The following is a 20,103-nucleotide window of genomic DNA, read 5'->3' as shown; positions in this document are numbered from 1 at the left end:
TTTCTCAAGGGAGTTAATCACCTGCGCCCTCCTCTGCACTCAGTGGTACCTGCGTGGAATCTCAATCTAGTGCTAAGAGCCTTGCAGAAGCCGCCTTTTGAACCCTTGTCGAGGGCATCTCTGAAAGACCTGACGTTGAAAGCAGTCTTTTTGGTGGCTATCACTTCAGCCAGAAGAGTTTCCAAGCTCCAGGCACTATCATGTCGAGAGCCCTTTCTGCAGTTCACTGAGGCAGGAGTGTCTATTCGCACAGTGCCTTCCTTCCTGCCCAAGATTGTTTCTCGCTTCCATGTGAATCAGCAGCTCTGTCTCCCATCCTTTCGTAGGGAGGACTACCCAGAGGAGTACTCTGCTCTCAAATATCTAGATGTGAGACGAGTCATCATCAGATACTTGGAAGTGACCAATGATTTCCGGATCATCTGTTTGTCCTGTTTGCATGTCCTCGTAAGGGTCTGCAGGCTGTTAAGCCTACAGTGGCAAGATAGGTCAAGGAAGCCATTGCAGCGGCTTATGTGGCCGCGGGGAAGGTGCCGCCTATCCGGCTGAAGGCTCACTCCACTAGAGCTCAGGTGGTCTCGATGGCGGAGGCTGGGTCCGTCTCCTTGGAAGAGATTTGCAAGGCGGCAACTTGGGCATCGGCTCATACCTTCTCCAGGCATTACCTGGAGGCAGACTGTGGCTGCTCGGGCGGAGGCCCGGTTTGGAGCTTCAGTGTTGCGGTCAGGGATTTCTATGTCCTGCCCTGGGTGAGTACTGCTTCGGTACATCCCACCAGTCTATGGATTGATCAGCATGATGATATGGAAGGTAAAATTATGTATCATACCTGATAATTTTCTTTCCATTAATCATAGCTGATCAATCCATAGCCCCTCCAAGATATCTGTACTGTTTATATTCTGGTTGCATTTCAGGTTCAAGTTTAGTCTTCAGTTCCTGTTCAGGAGGACTTCGTGTTCAAGTTTTTTTCAATTGGATTCTTCAAGAGTTGAGACGATTTTGTGTTACAGTGAGCTGCTGCATTCGTCTCCCCTCCGTTTTACGGGGCTGGATTGAGACCTAAATTCTGCCGGCGCTCCCTCCCGCTCAGGGCCGGTCTTAGCAAGTGCGGGGCCCTATGCAGACCAATTTGATGGGGCCCCACCCTAGCCCTGCCCCCACCTAACTCCACCCCCACCCTAGCTCCAGGGCCGGCTACCCCTCCCTCTGAGTTCCCGGGCTGCTCCCTCTGAGCTCCAAGGCCCCCAGCTCCAGGGCGTCCCCCCCTAGGGCTCCCAGCTCCAAGGCCCCCCTCCCTCCCGGTCATTTTTTAACACCCCCTCCAAAATCCAGTACTAGGTATGCCGAGAATACAAAACACTCTAGGACCTATAGAGCAATTCTACCATACCATAAGCAGTCATTTCTACGAATCACACAAAGAAAAGGAAAACATCTTAAAACACTACAGTGAGCACTAGAACATCAATTCACCTATTGTAAAATGAAACCTGACAGAATAGTACAGATCGTCGATCCTGCACAGTCAGTGCCAACTGAAAGCCATGTCTTTTTCACAAACACAGATACACCCTAATCCACTATAGAATAAGTAGTAATATTTAAACTTTCTATTTAGACAAAAATTAAACTGAACCCCCAAGATGCTAGACTCTGCATACAATTCAACACCACAGAAACAGAAAATGACCCCTAGTACTGTGCAAAATATAAAGACAGCAGATGTAAATTTGAAAAAACTAACAAATACCAATCACCACTTTACAAATTAACAAATAGAAATAAAACACAGAAAATAAAATACCATTTTATTGGACTAATACATTTAGCTTCCAGAGGCCAAAATCTCCTTCCTCAGGTCAATACAGTATAGTGCTGTTACAGTATCCTATCCTGATCTGAGGAAGGGGGTTTTCTTCTCTGAAAGTTAAGTCGAAATGTATTAAAATTAATCCAATAAAAAGATTACCTTATTTACATGTTCTATTTATAAACATTTATTAACACAGCTACAATACTATATCCTAAAGCAAAAAAATAAAAATATATATTTTATTTACAGTTTGTCGTCTCTGGTTTCTGCTTTCCTCATCTTCTTTTCACTGTCTTCCTTCCATCCAGCATCTGTCATCCAGTGTCTGCCCTCTCTGCTGTCCCCTCCATCCAATGTCTGCCCCTCTCCGCCCCTTTTTCAGTCCCCAGTTCCAGACCCACTATCCCACCAGTCCACCATTTCAGCCCCAGCCCTTTTCTCCCACCAGCCCCGAGCTTCAGCCCCCCAGCCACTTCTCCCTATCCCGTTTTCAGCCTCCAGTCCCAGTACTAGCCCTCTTATCCCACCTACCCTCCTTTTCAGCCCCCAGTTCCAGCCCCCTTCATCCACATGCCTTGTATTAGGGCCCCCTTTTCAGAACCATTCTCCCACCTGACCCACGCATGCCCCATTTTCCCACCAGCCCCAGGCATGGCCCCCATTTTCCCATATGGCCACTTCTCAGACCCCAGTGCCTGCCCCCTTCTCCCATCCGAGAAGCCCCTCCCCAGTCCCCTTCTCCCATCCAAGAACCCCAGTCCCCTCCCCACCCGTCCCCTTTAAGCATCCAATAACCCCCTCCCCACCCCCTTCTCCCATCCGTGAACCCACTCCCCACCTCGGTCCCCTTCTCCCATCCAGGAACCCCAGTCCCCTCCCCACCCGTCCCCATCTCACATCCGAGAACTCCCTCCTCAGTCCCCTTCTCCCATCCAAGAACCCCAGTCCCCTCCTCACCCGTCCCCTTTCACCATCCAAGAACCCCCTCCCCACCCCCTTCTCCCATCCATGAACCCCCTCCCCACCTCGGTCCCCTTCTCCCATCCAAGAACCCCAGTCCCCTCCCCACCCGTCCCCTTTAACCATCCAAGAACCCCCTCCCCACCCCCTTCTCCCATCCGTGAAACTCCTCCCCATCTCAGCTTTAGAAATGTTTAGTAGTCTCCTTCCCATTTGAGTCCCCCCCCCCCCCCCCAACCTACCTACTAGCTTTGTTCTCCGGTCCCCACCACCCTCACTGGCTTTAAAAAAAGAATTTGGAAGCGCCAGAGGAACAGGCAGCACCTCGTGTCTGCCCTCCCTGCTACTAAAAATGTCTTCGACGTCGTCATTGGGCCTTCTCACATTGAGTCCCGCCCACCCTCGCGGTAATTGGAAGTTAGCTCAGAGAAGGGCGGGACTCAATGTGAGAAGGCCCAATGACTACGTCGAAGACATTTTTAGTAGCAGGGAGGGCAGACACGAGGCGCTGCCTGTCCCTCTGGCGCTTCCACAGTCTTTTTTTTTAAGATAGGACAGGGTGGGAGCAGCGGGTGCAGGGCACCCCCCACCCGCTGACAGCCGGGGCAGACCGCCCCCACCACTCCGCCGTGGCGCGCCACCCGAGGGAGGGAGGACTGGAACTCGGGCGGTCGGGGCGGGGCAACCTTAGGCGCGGGGCCCTATGCAGCCGCCTCGGTCGCCTCGCCTTAAGACCGGCCCTGCTCCCGCTTTGTGCGGCTGTAGGGCAGCTTTGTACCCCTCCCGCTTCGGCGGTGTTAGGGTCAGTCAGCTCCTCCCGCGGTTGCAGGATAAGCCAGATCCCCCCCGCATCGGCGGGGTGGTGTCCCTCCCCCACTCCGCGGGGATGAGCTGGACGGATTCCCCTCCCCCACTTGTGTGGGGATGAGCTGGGTTAATTCCCCTCCCCCGTTTTGGCGGTGGTGAGCTGGGCAGAGTGTCCCTTTGGGGGTGTAATTCTCTAAGTGCTGAGTCCTGCGGATGGAGCTTTGATATCGACATACTGAGGAGTTTCCGGCAGCACATGACCACATATAGGGAGGCAAAAGGATTGCTCTCTATCTCCACCTGCTGGTAGATGGACACAACCCACCAGTCTATGGATTGATCAGCTATGATTAATGGAAAGAAAATTATCAGGTATGATACATAATTTTACCTTCTTCAGGGATGCCCTTAACTCGCAAATTACACCGCCGCGAGCGGTTTTCCAAGTCCTCCAGACGCTGCTCCATGAGGTTTCGCTCTTGCTGTTCTTTATTAACACTCTTCCTCAAAGTCTGCAGCTCTCCCGCCATCATTTCAATCCGCTCCTCCGTCTCTACTATTTGGCCGCTCATATCCTTCACTTCTTCACGGAGCTCCTTTACTGCAGCTTGGATGCTTTTCCTGGTATTAATCATCTCTGTTTTAAGTTCTTTAAACCATCGTATAATTTTGCTCCGCTCGACTTCCATCTCACCGGCGACTTGCTCCTCATTATCATTATCGGACTCCATATCGTCCGGCGCCATTGTTGCTCCACGCGGGGGAAGTGGTGTTTTCGCCTTACTCGCTACCCTCAGCGATTCCTCTGCATATTTGAATTTCGCCAATTTCTTTTTGGCCGCCATTTATTCTAGCTGCCTTCTTCTTTTGCGGGGAATCCCTCTCGCTTTATCGGGGTTTATCTCGCTTTTTTTTTATCTTTAACCCGCGGAGCTCTGCAATCAGGCTACTGACTACATTGGTGACGTCACTTCCTCCTCCATCTTGGTAATTTTTACCGAATTGGAAATAGCCAGTGGTTCATTCCGGACACTTTTGTGCATCGGCCCCTTAGTCTGAAAGAGGTAAATTCCTCTTGAGCTGAAAGGAGCAGAACTACAAAACTGTTCTCATTTAGTACAGTCTGGGGTAGTATTAAGCCTCCTAGCTTTTGGCGTGTTTAACCACAACTTTTTCTAATTCTGTTAGTCATGTTTCTGTGTGATCTTAGTTAGGCAGTAATAGCTCCAGATGTACATAAATACAGCACAAAAAAAGTCACAATTAAATAATCAGTTGCAAGTCAGTAAATATGTAATTGGGTCAGTTTAGTTCCAAAAAGACTTGGCATTAAACAGTGTTGTAGTGAAGCTCTGATATTAAGCTGATTGGGTTAGGGAACAGTCCTCCCAGGCAGGGGTGCATGCAGTTGCATTGGGCTCAAAGATGTCATGATTTTATGATAACTTAGTAGCTACTTGTGACCAGGAGGCTGAACAAAAGTGGTCATTGCCCTTCTGTCTTTAAAAAACAACTGATAGAAGTTAACATTCTAAAGGGTCAAAAATGTCTGGGGGCAAAATAACTCCAAAAACTTTAATAGAATAGGATGAATTTTGTCATGAGGGGTGGGGGAGGAGAGCCCAAAAAACCCCCATGTTTTAAAATGAGACATATCAGACTTCGGGGTTCTAGAGACTCAAAGCAATTCCAACATCTGCAGCACAGAAACATAGTGTAACATAATAGGGAATTCTTTATTTTATTTAGATAAACTTGATATGCCACCTTAAACTAACGGGTAGACCTAAGTGGTGTACAATAAAAACAGTAATTAGGAAAGAAGAAAAGAACTACAATACTTTAATAGGAAAGTATCCACATTCATTCACAAAGTTAGAGTATAGCAATAGGAAGGTTTGAGGGGAGGGATGGGAGAAAGGTACAAGAACTTCAATATAGGGTAGAGGGGACAGGGACTAGCATAGAAAAGGAAGGGAGAACTGTCAGTTGCCTTGCCTTTGTTCTGTATTTCCTCCACCCTCTGCAACTACCCACCAAAACATAGACGCCAACAGAGATTGGAAAGAATTTCATGAGCTATGCTGTTCATGCTTTCCCCACTTGTGGTTTAAGATGGATATTCTTTCCTTTTTTGTTCCTCTTCCTGTAGGTGGAGGAAGGTGTGGCTCTGCTGTTGGAGACACTCAAGACCCCTGCCTTACAGAAGTCCTCCAAGGCTTGGTACCTGCTTAGAGTCCAGCTGCTGCAGCTACTAGCAGCTTACCTTGACCTGTCATCTTCCAACCTTTCTTCAGAGCTCCGGAAGCAGATTGTAGCCCAAGGTGAAGGGGGAGCAGGGGGCGAGAATAGGGATTCTATACATATACATATTTCAAAATATTTTGGACATAAGGGAATGTGAAATTCTACTAAACAGGAAATCCTCTGTTTCAAACCTACTACACAATGAAGCTGAACATTTAATGTTCTGGGAATTGACACATTCGGTTTCTGTGGTTGAAATGGGCAGGCTGTCTGATTTCTTAAAATATACTCTTATGCTTTCTCACTTCAGGATGGAAGACACCAGAAACTGCCCTGACTGATGCCCATAAACTTTTGCGCAGCATCATTCTCCTGTTGGGCAACAACATCCTGTCACTGACAAAAGGTGCTGCAGATACAAAATTTGTGGATTATGGTAAGCTGGAGACTTGCATGCTAAAGGATTCCATAGTTCAGTATGTGAAGTACACCATACTGGCCCTCAAAAGTGGTCAGTAAATTTTTGTGTTTACACTAGCTCAAGACAGACGATCAGTACAGAGGCCCTTTGAATTTACCAAACTTTGTAGAGAGGTGTGGTAGCCATGTTAGTCCACTTTTAAAGGTAATCAATAGAAATAAAACAAAATAAAACATGGAAAAGAAAATAAGATACCTTTTTTTTATTGGACATAATACATTTCTTGATTAGCTTTCGAAGGTTGCCCTTCTTTGTCAGATTGGAAGTAAGCAAGTGTTGGTAGATGACAGTATATATAAGTGAAACTTCAAAGCATTTCAGTGACAGTCTGAATGCTTTAATGTCCAATAAAAAAAGGTATCTTATTTTCTTTTCCATGTTTTATTTTGTTTTATTTCTATTGATTACCAAACTTTGTAGAATGAGGCATACTATATTTATCCCTCGACTCGGAGCTTGTAAGAAATACATTTAGGCATGCCTGCTGCTGCATTATGGGATATGAATTTTTGTTGAGCAACTCCTGCCCATTGCTCCCTCATGGAGACAAATATGGCACCCTAGAACATACCACTGACCAAGAAGTTTGGTGGGGGGAGAGGGAGAAAGCTTCACATTATCCTCAAATTACTTTAACAACCTAATGAAATACTAAAAATATAACACAAAATACTCCAAAACTTTGCACTGTTCATTAGTATGTAGGAGTTATAGGCCTCTTGCTAGAGGCTGGAAATTCTGCAGTGTTCGTATTCCCTGGGGAAAGGGTTTTATCCATCATATAGCTTTTAATGCCTAGTAGCCAGATTCTGTGCATGTGTTCACGGTATGTGTTCACGGTATGTGTCGCAACTGAGAAAGGTATAATAGAGGAATGAACTGAACATCCCTTACGAAATCCTATAAAATATTTTGAAAGTAGCTAGCTTATACAAATTCTCTGAACTGCAGTACTGTGTAACAGATGAGCCTATAGGTATGCTCACATTCCCCTAAAGATCTAAGCAGCTTGCATTTCCTGCTTTGCATACATAAGACTTCTTTGCACATGAGTCTTAACTGTATCTCTTCCTTGTAGGTGAGAATCTGCTCCAGAAGTGGCAGGTGTTGGCAGAGCTGCTGAGTTGTTCAAAGGGGCTTGTCTCGTTCCTCAGCAGGGCAGGCAGTGTGTCAGAAGCCAAAGCCCTCTGTCTGGAGGCTCTCAAGCTCTCCATTAAGTTGCAAACTATCCGGCAGTAAGTGACTTGCCTAAAGTGAAGGACTAGGATTCACTGACAGTTCATGTATTAAGGATTTTACTGGGAAGCTAGGTGGTGTGTTGACTGGTAAGGCAGCTTTTACTGATTTTAGTCAATTTGTTTCCACCTTTGCAAAGGGATTGTTATGCAAGGTCTCTTTACACTTTCCTGGAAAGTGTCTGCTTTGAGCTAGTTTGCAATAGTGCATAGTTGAATCCCCTTTGCAGAATCCAATAATGTTTTTTTGAGTCCTGGGGTTCAGTAGGAGAGAGGCAAAAGGACCGTATGCATCAAACTGGTTTAGTAATATTTTATTTTCTGCATGTGTACCCCACATTTCCAACCCGGTGGTAAGTTCAGTGTGGCTTACAGATATTCAAGTTTCAAGTTGTTTGAGATGGACACAAGCCTGGTTCATTCAGTGATCATGTGATGCAGTGTAATGGCCGAGATCTCCTTGGTTATGTGGTTTTGTTGGAAAGGAATTTCCTAAATAGGTGGGATTGGAGATTTGTTTTCAGAATTTGAGATAGTTGTTAATGGTTTTTAATTCTTTCAGTAGAGAGTTCCAAGTTTTAGTGCAGATGCATGTGAAACTGGTTGTAAGTGAAGTGTAGATTTATATCTTAGACTTTGACATTTGGGAAATCTGGTCCTGGAGGCACCCCAGCCAGTTAGGTTTTCAGGATAACAACAAAGAATATTCATGAGAGAGATTTACATGCACTGCCTTCACTGCATGCAAATCTCTGTCATGAAAACCTGATTGGCTAAGGTGCCTCCAGGACTGGGTTTTGGAACCACTGGATTAAATGGTTTCTTTCTGACTATTGGAAAGATGGAGAATAGTATGTATGCAGCTGTCAGAATGGAGAAGCGATAATAAAAGTGTACCACCACTTAAAATCTTTGTATTTAAACCATTTTAATATTTGCAGATGTGCTGAATTCTTGATCTTGAAGGCTGAGCTGGAGTTCAAGCGTGCAGAATTGGAACTGTGTGATCTGGACCTGCAGCAGGTGATGTTCCTACTGGAGTCCAGCACAGGTGAGCAGCTGTTTTGTGATCATTCTCCTTATTTGCAATGTGAACCTAGTGACGAGAAAAATTACACCTGTCATTTCTAGCGATTTACCCTTATTCATGTCAATTCTTCTCTAATACTGCAAGATGTACAAAAGTGCTGTTGAGCTTTGCTTACCTTGAAGCCACCTGGAAAGTATTAGGAGATGATCTAACTTTGTTTTGTTCATCCTGGCCAGACCAATCCAGGTGCACAGATGTCTACCTACCGGCAGCTGAAGGCAGAGAACAAATGATAATCAATTAAAAGAAAGCAGTTAAAATTTTTCACCTAGGGGGACAACTTTTACAATTTCAATTGTAACCAACTTGTGTTGCAAAATACAGGTAAATAAAAAGGCAGGTGTAAAAAAAAATGAACGATCACTGAAAGTTATATAAGTAGCAATTCAGAAAGTGACTACGTTAATACATAGTTTATAAACAAACCCTTTAACTTTAAACCTACACAGAAAGGTTTAAGAGAAACAAAATGTCCATCAAAAGAGCGGACTCTGCCTATTTTTAAATCAATTGCTCATTCATATATGTAGGCTAGTCAAAAGAATGATACAGCAATGTGGCAGTTAGAAGGAACCACCTCTTATTTGTAAATCAACTACTAAGCCAAAGCTATTTGTAACAGACATGGCTCACAGAGGCAATAAAAGTGTATACGTTAGTAAAATAATAGAGAAATACCATCAAAAGGATGTTTATATAATTTAATTGCTTGCAACTTTCAGAACAGAATCGAAATCTATATGGAAACAGAAGCAATAGGATAACTTGGGTAAAAAAAACCAAACACTATATATAGTGTCCACCGTGGACGCAGACCCACGTGTGAGAAGAAGCAGCCTGCTTGTCCTAGGAGAAAATAACATTTTGTTTATATATATATATATATATATATATATATATTTCTCCGAGGACAAGCAGGCTGGACATCACGCATGGGTCGTCGTCCGCGACGGCCCAGGAGCTCCAGAATTTAAAGAAAAAACTTTAAAAGCTTCTAGAAGCAGTGCGACGGGCGCGGGGACAATGCACCGCGCATGCGCGTGTCACTTCCCGGCCGTGACGCCCGCGTGCTTCCCTCAGTTTCTTTTTCTCCGCTTAGCGAAGAGGGGTTGTTTTTTCTGCCGCTCCTCGCGTTTTGTGGCCCAGGAGACGTTTTTTCGTCACGTTTACGCGCTCCAAGTATTGTGTCTCTGCTACCTTTATTGTTTTAAAACAAAATTTAAAAAAAAAAAAAAATCCTTATTTTTCGTAGCTTTTTCACGTTTTTCTAAGTTTCCTTTCTCCTCCGGTCGCGGCCGCCTTTAGGCTGCCCGGTCGCGTGTTTTTTTTCCTGTTTTGTGCCTTTTCGTTGGCACCATCGAGTCGTTTGATTTTTTGACCGCTATTTTTCCTCCCATGTCATCGAGGACTCCCAGCGGCTTCAAACACTGTTCCCGCTGCAACCGGACCATCTCGTCGACCGATCCTCACGCTTGGTGTCTCCAGTGCCTCGGGCCCGACCATTTGCCAGCTTCGTGTAAGCTTTGCAAATTAATGAAAAAAATGACCCAGGTGGCTCGAGGCTCAGCGCGAGAAGCTTTTTTCAGATCGGTCCAGTCCTTCGACGTCGGCATAGACATCGGTACCGAGGTCGACGGCATCGGCGTCGAGGGAAGCAGCATCGAGAGTCCAGGGTAATGGCTGCCGAGAGACCTGTTTACAACTGGGAGCAGCGAGGCATCGAGTGGGTCTCCACCCGTCTCGAGGCCTACTGCTATGCAGGCCCCCCCCGGGACCGCCCTGAGTCGGACCCGGCCCAGAGGAGGTGTGAGGATTCCACGTCCTCCTCATCGGTACCAAGGAGTGTCGATATCGGGCGAAGGCTAAGAAGCATCGCCATCGATCTCCTTCCCGTCATGGTACCGAGAGCTCCGGGGAGCCGAGGGAGTCGGCACCCGAGAAGCATCGGCGCCGGGAGGATCGTTCACCCTTCATTCAGGAGGTGCCAACGCGTCGGTCGTCAGGCAGCCAGGTACCAGCTCTTGAACCTCATCTGATTCTGGCACCGACTCCTGTAACGTTCCCACAGCTTTTTCCGATGGCAGTCCTCGATGAGTGTCTCCGGGCCATGCTTCCAGGTCTTCTGGAAGGGATGATGCGTCCTTCTGCCTCGGTACCGCAGGTGCTTGCGCCTACGGTACCTACTGCTGAGACGGGGTCTGGCCCATCTCCTGCGCGGAGGTCCCAGGCCTCGGTACCGCTTGCGGTGCCTGAGCCGGCTGCCACCCGGGTGGACTCTCCCTCGACGTCGGTGGAGGAAGCTTCGCCGGAGTCTAGGCCAAGGTCCACTTCTCGACGTTCTTCACGAGGGCATCGATCCTCGAGGTCGAGGCAGGCTCGGGTTCGGGCTGCTCTTCGAGAGCTCTTGTCCGACACTGAACAGGAACACTCGTGGAGAGAAGAGGAAGACCCCAGATATTTTTCAGAGGAAGATTCTCAGGGGCTTCCTTCTGATCCCACTCCACCTATTGAGGTTAGACAGTCTCCACCTGAGTGTCTCTCCTTCTCATCTTTTGTGTGGGAAATGTGTAGGGACATTCCTTTTCCCATGGAGGCTGTGGATGAGTCCAGGGCTGAGATGTTCGAGGTCCTGGATTATCCTTTTCCGCCAAAAGAGGTTGCAACGGCCCCCTTGCCCAATACACTCCGGGAAGTGATGTTGCGGAATTGGTCTTGCCCTCTATCTAACTCAGTGGGCAACAAGAAGTCCGAGTCCCAGTACAGAGTCCACGGTGAGCCTGTGATGGTGAAGGCCCAACTTCCTCACGATTCCATGGTGGTGGACTCTGCTCTCAGAAGATCCAAGAGTACTAGGGACTATGCTTCAGCGCCCCCGGGCAGAGAGTCTGGGACCTTGGATTCTTTTGGGAGGCGTACGTATCAGGCCGGAATGCTCGTGGCCAAAATTCAAACATACCAGCTGTACACCAGCATCGACTTACGGAACTCGATAAAGCAACTGTCCAGTTTGGTTGAAGCTCTTCCTCCTGAGCTTGCCGAGCCTTTTCACCAGGTGGTCAGGCAGCAGAAGGGGTGACGCAAATTCCTGGCAAGGGAGCTTTTGATTCTTTTGATGCTGCATCCAGGGCGGCTGCTCAATGTATCATGATGCGCAGACTCTCCTGGCTGTGTGTCTCGGACCTGGATCAGAAGACCCAGCACCGTATGGCGGATGTTCCTTGCCAGGAGGACAATCTTTTTGGAGAGAAGGTTGAGGATATGGTTGATTCCCTCAAGAGGCACCATGATGCTATGGACTCTCTCGCCCGCCGGACGCCTTCTGCTACTACCTTCTCTTCTAGGAGGTTTTTTGGAGGGAGGAGGAGTGCTCCCTATTCCTCTAATAGGCGTAGGTACACTCCTGCTTCCCGACAGCCTGTTCAGGCTCGCCCCCAGCAAGCTCACTCTCGTCAGCAGCGTGCACCTCAGACCCCTCCGGCTCCGCAGCAAAAGCAGGGGACGGGCTTTTGACTGGCTCCAGAGCAGCATAGCCGATATCAAAGTGTCTGTACCGGATGATCTTCCTGTAGGAGGGAGGCTTATATTTTTTCACCAAAGGTGGCCTCTGATAACCTCCGACAGGTGGGTTCTCCAAGTAGTCCAGTCCTGATACGCTCTCAATCTGGAATCAATACCTCTAAATTGGCCACCGGTGGCTCAATCCTTTAGTTCCCAGCACAGGCAGGTACTTGCAGAGGAACTCTCTGCCCTTCTCAGCGCCAATGCGGTCAAGCCCGTTCCACCAGGGCAGGAAGGGCATGGATTCTATTCCAGGTACTAGTTCAAAAGAAAATAGGGGGGATGCGTCCCATCCTAGACCTCAGAGGCCTGAACAAATTCCTGGCTCGAGAAAAGTTCAGGATGCTTTCTCTGGGCACCCTCCTTCCCATGATTCAGGAAAATGATTGGCTATGCTCTCTGGACTTAAAGGATGCCTATACTCACATCTCGGTGCTTCCAAGTCACAGGCAGTACCTCCGATTTCGCCTGGGAACTCAGCATTTTCAGTACTGTGTACTGCCCTTTGGTCTCGCATCCGCGCCCAGAGTATTTACAAAGTGCTTGGTAGTTATCGCAGCATCGCTACGCAGACTGGGAGTGCATGTGTTCCCTTATCTTGACGATTGACTGGTGAAGAACACCTTGGAGGCAGGGGCTCTACAATCCATGCGGATCACTATTCAACTGCTCGAACTTCTGGGGTTTATAATCAGTTATTCCAAGTCCCATCTGGTCCCCGTACAGAAATTGGAGTTCATAGGAGCTCTGTTGAACACACAGACGTCTTGGGCCTATCTACCCCAGGCAAGGGCAGACAACCTTCTGACCCTAGTGTCTTTGGCTCGAGCGTCTCAACAGATCACAGCTCGGCAGATGTTGAGACAACTGGGCCATATGGCCTCCACAGTTCATGTGACTCCCATGGGATGTCCATACATGAGATCTGCTCAGTGGACTCTAGCTTCCCAGTGGTATCAAGCCACGGGGGATCTAGAGGATGTCATTCATCTCTCCACCAACTTCTGCAATTCCCTGCACTGGTGGACCATTCGCTCCAATCTGGTCTTGGGACGCCCATTCCAAATCCCTCAGCCCCAAAAAGTGCTGACGACGGATGCATCCCTTCTGGGGTGGGGAGCTCATGTTGATGGGCTCCACACTGAAGGAGTTTAGTCCTTCCAGGAAACACATCTTCAGATCAATCTCTTGGAATTACGGGCGATCTGGAATGCACTGAAGACTTTCAGAGATCGGCTGTCCAATCAAATTATCTTAATTCAGACAGACAATCAGGTTGCCAAGTATTAACACGAACAAGCAGGGGGGCACCGGATCTCGCCCTCTATGTCAGGAGGCCATCAAGATGTGGCTTTGGGCACGCCAACATGGAATGCTTCTCCAGGCTACATATCTGGCAGGCGTAAACAGTCTGGCCGACAGGTTGAGCAGGATAATGCAACCTCACGAGTGGTCTTTGAACATGGACGTTGTCCGCAAGATCTTCCGAGCGTGGGGCACCCCCTCGCAGGATCTTTTTGCCACTCAATACAATCGCAAAGTTCCTCAATTCTGTTCCAGACTTCAGGCCCATGGCAGGCTAGCGTCAGATGCCTTTCTCCTTCATTGGGGGACGAGTCTCCTGTATGCATATCCTCCCATTCTCCGAGGACAAGCAGGCTGCTTGTTCTCACGACTGGGTGACGTCCGCGGCAGCCCCCACCAACCGGAAGAAGCTTCGCGGGGCGGTCCGCACGCAGGGCACGCCCACCGTGCATGCGCGGCCGTCTTCCCGCCCGTGCGCGACCGTTCCCGCCAGTCTTTTCTTTTCCGCGCCTGAGGAGAGTCGTGCCGTCGCCGCTCTCCTTTTCGCAGCCCCGGAAAGACCGTCGCGTTAACGCGATTTTTGTTAAATTTTGTTTATTCTGTTGCCGCGTGCTCCAGTTTTCTTTTCTTTAAAAAAAAAAAAGAGCACGCGCTCCCTTTTCCCTCGTTTCTAGCGAGGGCGTCGCGTTGCGGCCTTGTGGCCGCGCGATCGATTTTCTTTTCGAGGTGTGATTTCCGCCACCATCGACGACTTTAACTTCGCCGACGCGATTTTTCCGTCGATGTCCTCGAAGGTCCCGAGTGGATTTAAGAAGTGTGGTCGGTGCGGCCGGCCGATCTCGCAGACCGACACCCACGCTTGGTGCCTCCAGTGCCTCGGGCCGGAGCACAATATCGTGTTCTCTGTGTCTCGGTCTCCGGAAACGGACTCAGGTTGCGAGGCAAGTTCTGCGGGACCGTCTTTTTGGAACTTGCGCCGGCCCCTCGACTTCGACGGCATCGGTATCGACGCCCGGTCCTTCGGTACCGGTATCGATGCCCGACAAATCGGCACTGATGGCATCGACCCCAGGAGAACAGGTCCCGTCGGCCCGCCGGTCCTCCGGTGAGGGTAGAGGTGAGAGACCGCGTGGGCAGTCGGCCCCGGTCACCCCTTCAGCCCGTGGCCCTCGGGACCGAACCCTGTCTGACCCGGTGCCTCGGGACCGAGGGGGATCGACCTCCTCCTCCTCCATACCACCCGGCACCGGTGACGGGCACCGTAAGAAAGCAAAGAAGCACCGTCACCGGTCGCCCTCGACGCATCCGGCTCTCGGTACCGGAGAGGAGTCGACGCCAAAGCGTCCGCGTCGGGAGGAGAGGTCCCCCTCGGTAGTGGAGGTATCGACGCGTCAGGGTCCCAGCACTTCGGTGCCGTCTCCTGGACCCGAGCAGCTTCCGGCACCGACGCCTCTACCGGCCCCCACGTCTCTCCCGACAGCGGGCCTGGACGAGTGCCTCCGAGCCATCCTTCCGGGGATCCTGGAAGGGCTGATGCGCCAGGCTGTGCCGGCGCCGGGGGTGCTTGCGCTCTCGGCGCCGATGACTGTGGCGCCGGCGAGCTCTAGCCCGGTGCCGAGGCCGTCGACGACGCCGCCGCTTGCGGCGCCGGTCTCGACCGCCACGCAGGTGGAGTCCACGTCGATGGAGGGAGCTTCGTCCCCGCCGACGTGGGAGTCCACCGCTCGACGACACCGAGGCCTTGGTGCCTTGACGTCGAGCCGGGCCCGGTTCAGGACTCAGCTACATGAGCTCATGTCCGATACCGAGGAAGAGGCCTCGTGGGGGGAAGAGGAGGACCCCAGATATTTCTCCTCAGAGGAGTCTGCGGGTCTTCCCTCGGACTCCACGCCGTCACCAGAGAGAAAGCTCTCGCCCCCTGAGAGCCTCTCATTTGCCTCCTTTGTAAGGGACATGTCGATTTGCATTCCCTTCCCCATGGTCTCTGTGGACGAGCCGAGGGCTGAGATGCTCGAGGTCCTCGACTATCCATCACCACCTAGAGAGTCCTCCACGGTGCCGCTGCACAATGTCCTCAAAGAGACACTGCTTCGGAACTGGATGAGACCATTATCTAATCCCACCATTCCCAAGAAAGCAGAGTCCCAGTACAGAATTCACTCGGACCCAGAGTTAATGCGGCCCCAATTGCCCCATGACTCGGCGGTCGTGGATTCTGCTCTCAGGGCACGGAGTTCGAGGGATACCGCCTCGGCGCCCCCGGGGCGGGAGTCTCGCACTCTGCTCGTTTGGGAGGAAGGCCTACCAATCCTCCATGCTCGTGACCCGCATCCAGTCGTACCAGCTCTATACGAGCATCCACATGCGGAACAATGTGAAGCAACTGGCGGACCTGGTCGATAAGCTCCCGCCGGAGCAGTCCAGGCCTTATCAGGAGGTGGTCAGGCAGCTGAAGGCGTGTAGAAAGTTCCTGTCCAGGGGTATCTGACACCTGTGACGTGGCATCTCGTGCTGCGGCCCAAGGCATAGTGATGCGCAGGCTCTCATGGCTGCGTGCCTCTGACCTGGACAACCGCACCCAGCAGAGACTGGCCGACGTCCCTTGCCGGGGGGATAACATTTTTGGTGAGAAGGTCGAGCAGCTGGTGGACCAACTGCATCAGCGGGAAACCGCCCTCGACAAGCTCTCCCACCGGGCGCCTTCAGCATCCACCTCAGCAGGTGGACGTTTTTCCCGGGCCCGGCAGGCTGCACCCTATTCTTTTGCAAAGCGTAGGTTCACCCAGCCGGCCCGAAGGCCTCGTCAGGCACAGGGACAGCCCCAGCGCGCTCGTTCTTGTCAACAGCGTGCGCCTAAGCAGCTCCCTGCGCCTCCACAGCAAAAGCCGGGGACGGGCTTTTGACTGGATCCACGGGAACATAGTCGCCCTCAAAGTGTCCGTACCGGATGATCTGCCGGTCGGAGGGAGGTTAAAATTTTTTCACCAAAGGTGGCCTCTCATAACCTCCGATCAGTGGGTTCTCCAAATAGTGCGGTGCGGATACGCCCTGAATTTGGTCTCCCTGCCACCAAATTGTCCTCCGGGAGCTCAATCCTTCAGCTCCCATCACAAGCAGGTACTTGCAGAGGAACTCTCTGCCCTTCTCAGCGCCAGTGCGGTCGAGCCCGTACCACCCGGGCAGGAAGGGCAGGGATTCTATTCCAGGTACTTCCTTGTGGAAAAGAAAACAGGGGGGATGCGTCCCATCCTAGACCTGAGAGGCCTGAACAAATTCCTGGTCAAAGAAAAGTTCAAGATGCTTTCCTTGGGCACCCTTCTGCCAATGATTCAGAAAAACGATTGGCTATGTTCCCTGGATTTAAAGGACGCATACACTCACATCCCGATACTGCCAGCTCACAGACAGTATCTCAGATTCCGCCTGGGTGCACGGCACTTTCAGTATTGTGTGCTGCCCTTTGGTCTCGCCTCTGCCCCACGAGTGTTCACAAAGTGCCTCGTGGTGGTAGCGGCCTACCTACGCAAGCTGGGAGTGCACGTGTTCCCATATCTCGACGATTGGCTGGTCAAGAGCACCTCGGAGGCAGGAGCCTTCCGGTCTATGCAGTGCACTATTCAACTTCTGGAGCTGCTGGGGTTTGTGATAAATTACCCAAAGTCCCATCTCCAGCCATCTCAGTCTCTGGAATTCATAGGAGATCTGCTGAATACCCAGACGGCTCAGGCCTTCCTTCCCGAGGCGAGGGCCAACAACCTCCTGGCCCTGGCTTCGAAGACCAGAGCGTCTCAGCAGGTCACAGCTCGGCAGATGTTGAGACTTCTGGGTCATATGGCCTCCACAGTTCATGTGACTCCCATGGCTCGTCTTCACATGGGATCTGCTCAATGGACCCTAGCTTCCCAGTGGGTTCAAGCCACCGGGAATCTAGAAGATGTCATCCGCCTCTCCCCCAGTTACAGCACTTCACTGCTCTGGTGGACCATTCGGACCAATTTGACCCTGGGACGTCCATTCCAAATTCCACAGCCCACGAAAGTGCTGACGACGGATGCATCTCGCCTGGGGTGGGGAGCTCATGTCGATGGGCTTCACACCCAGGGTCTGTGGTCCCTCCAGGAAAAGGATCTGCAGATCAACCTCCTGGAGCTCCGAGCGATCTGGAACGCACTGAAGGCTTTCAGGGATCGGCTGTCCTGCCAAATTATCCAAATTCGGACAGACAATCAGGTTGCAATGTATTACACCAACAAGCAGGGGGGCACCGGATCTCGCCCCTTGTGTCAGGAAGCCGTGGGCATGTGGCGTTGGGCTTGCCAGTGCGGCATGCTCCTCCAAGCCACATACCTGGCAGGTGTAAACAACAGTCTGGCCGACAGACTGAGCAGAGTCATGCAACCGCACGAGTGGTCGCTCCATTCCAGAGTGGTACGCAAGATCTTCCGAGAGTGGGGCACCCCCTCGGTGGACCTTTTCGCCTCTCAGACCAACCACAAGCTGCCTCTGTTCTGTTCCAGACTACAGGCACACGGCAGACTGGCGTCGGATGCCTTTCTCCTCCATTGGGGGACCGGCCTCCTGTATGCGTATCCTCCCATACCTTTGGTGGGGAAGACCTTACTGAAGCTCAAGCAAGACCACGGCACCATGATCCTGATAGCGCCCTTTTGGCCCCGTCAGATCTGGTTCCCTCTTCTTCTGGAGTTGTCCTCAGAAGAACCGTGGAGATTGGAGTGTTTTCCGACTCTCATCTCGCAGAACGGCGGAGCGTTGCTGCACCCCAACCTTCAGTCCCTGGCTCTCACGGCCTGGATGTTGAGGGCGTAGACTTCGCTGCGTTGGGTCTGTCTGAGGGTGTCTCCCGTGTCTTGCTTGCCTCTAGGAAGGATTCCACTAAAAAGAGTTACTTTTTCAAGTGGAGGAGGTTTGTCGTGTGGTGTGAGAGCAAGGCCCTAGAACCTCGTTCTTGCCCTGCACAGAACCTGCTTGAATACCTTCTGCACTTATCAGAGTCTGGCCTCAAGACCAACTCCGTAAGGAATCACCTTAGTGCGATTAGTGCTTACCATTATCGTGTGGAAGGTAAAGCCATCTCTGGAGAGCCTTTGGTCGTTCGATTCATGAGAGGCTTGCTGCTGTCAAAGCCCCCTATCAAGCCTCCCACAGTGTCATGGGATCTCAACGTCGTCCTCACCCAGCTGATGAAACCTCCTTTTGAGCCACTGAATACCTGCCATCTGAAGTACTTGACCTGGAAGGTCATTTTCTTGGTGGCAGTTACTTCAGCTCGTAGGGTCAGTGAGCTTCAAGCCCTGGTAGCTCATGCTCCATATACCAAATTTCATCACAACAGAGTAGTGCTCCGCACCCACCCAAAGTTCCTGCCGAAGGTGGTGTTGGAGTTCCATCTTAACCAGTCAATTGTCTTGCCAACATTCTTCCCCAGGCCGCATACCCGCCCTGCTGAACGTCAGTTGCACACATTGGACTACAAGAGAGCATTGGCCTTCTACTTGGAGCAGACACAGCCCCACAGACAGTCCGCCCAGTTGTTTATTTCTTTTGACCCTAACAGGCTAGGGGTCGCTGTCGGGAAACGCACCATATCCAATTGGCTAGCAGATTGCATTTCCTTCACTTATGCCCAGGCTGGGCTGGCTCTTGAGGGTCATGTCACGGCTCATAGTGTCAGAGCCATGGCAGCGTCGGTGGCCCACTTGAAGTCAGCCACTATTGAAGAGATCTGCAAGGCTGCGACGTGGTCATCTGTCCACACATTCACATCACATTACTGCCTCCAGCAGGATACCCGACGCGACAGTCGGTTCGGGCAGTCGGTGCTGCAGAATCTGTTTGGGGTGTAAATCCAACTCCACCCTCCAGGACCCGAATTTATTCTGGTCAGGCTGCACTCTCAGTTAGTTCTTCGTAGGTCAATTTTCTGTTGTACCCTCGCCGTTGCGAGGTTCAATTGACCTGGGTTCTTGTTTTGAGTGAGCCTGAGAGCTAGGGATACCCCAGTCGTGAGAACAAGCAAGCCTGCTTGTCCTCGGAGAAAGTGAATGATACATACCTGTAGCAGGTGTTCTCCGAGGACAGCAGGCTGATTGTTCTCACCTACCCTCCCTCCTCCCCTTTGGAGTTGCGTTTTCATGTTGTTTCTTGCTTGTCATTCAACTGGCGGGAACGGTCGCGCACGGGCGGGAAGACGGCCGCGCATGCGCGGTGGGCGTGCCCTGCGTGCGGACCGCCCCGCGAAGCTTCTTCCGGTTGGTGGGGGCTGCCGCAGACGTCACCCAGTCGTGAGAACAATCAGCCTGCTGTCCTCGGAGAACACCTGCTACAGGTATGTATCATTCACTTTCCTTTAGTGGGGAAAACTGCTGAAACTCAGGCAAGACCGCGGAGCCATGATTCTGATAGCACCTTTCTGGCCTCGTCAGATTTGGTTCCCTCTTCTTCTGGACTTGTCCTCCGAAGAACCGTGGAGATTGGAGCGTTTTCCAACCTTCATCACTCAGAACCAGGGGTCGCTTCTACATCCCAACCTCCAGTCTCTGGCTCTCACGGCCTGGATGTTGAGAGCTTAGAAGTTGCTTCTTTA

At 50.9% G+C, this 20,103-nt stretch overlaps 1 protein-coding gene across 2 annotated transcripts in view; it reads left to right on the top strand.

The window, feature by feature from the left end:
• Positions 1-20,103, top strand: part of ESPL1 (extra spindle pole bodies like 1, separase) — a 548,935-nt gene that overhangs the window by 190,082 nt on the left and 338,750 nt on the right. For both annotated transcript variants that reach the window (XM_030198173.1, XM_030198172.1), the window contains exons 14-17: positions 5,736-5,907; positions 6,141-6,266; positions 7,390-7,546; positions 8,488-8,597. In XM_030198173.1, the coding sequence (XP_030054033.1) occupies positions 5,736-5,907; positions 6,141-6,266; positions 7,390-7,546; positions 8,488-8,597 (565 nt within the window). The remainder of the gene's footprint in view (positions 1-5,735; positions 5,908-6,140; positions 6,267-7,389; positions 7,547-8,487; positions 8,598-20,103) is intronic.

This window comes from Microcaecilia unicolor, chromosome 3 (genome assembly GCF_901765095.1).
Source record: "Microcaecilia unicolor chromosome 3, aMicUni1.1, whole genome shotgun sequence".
Lineage (NCBI taxonomy): Eukaryota > Metazoa > Chordata > Amphibia > Gymnophiona > Siphonopidae > Microcaecilia > Microcaecilia unicolor.
The sequence above is the reverse complement of the archived record's forward strand: the minus strand, read 5'-3'. Positions and strand labels throughout refer to the sequence as shown.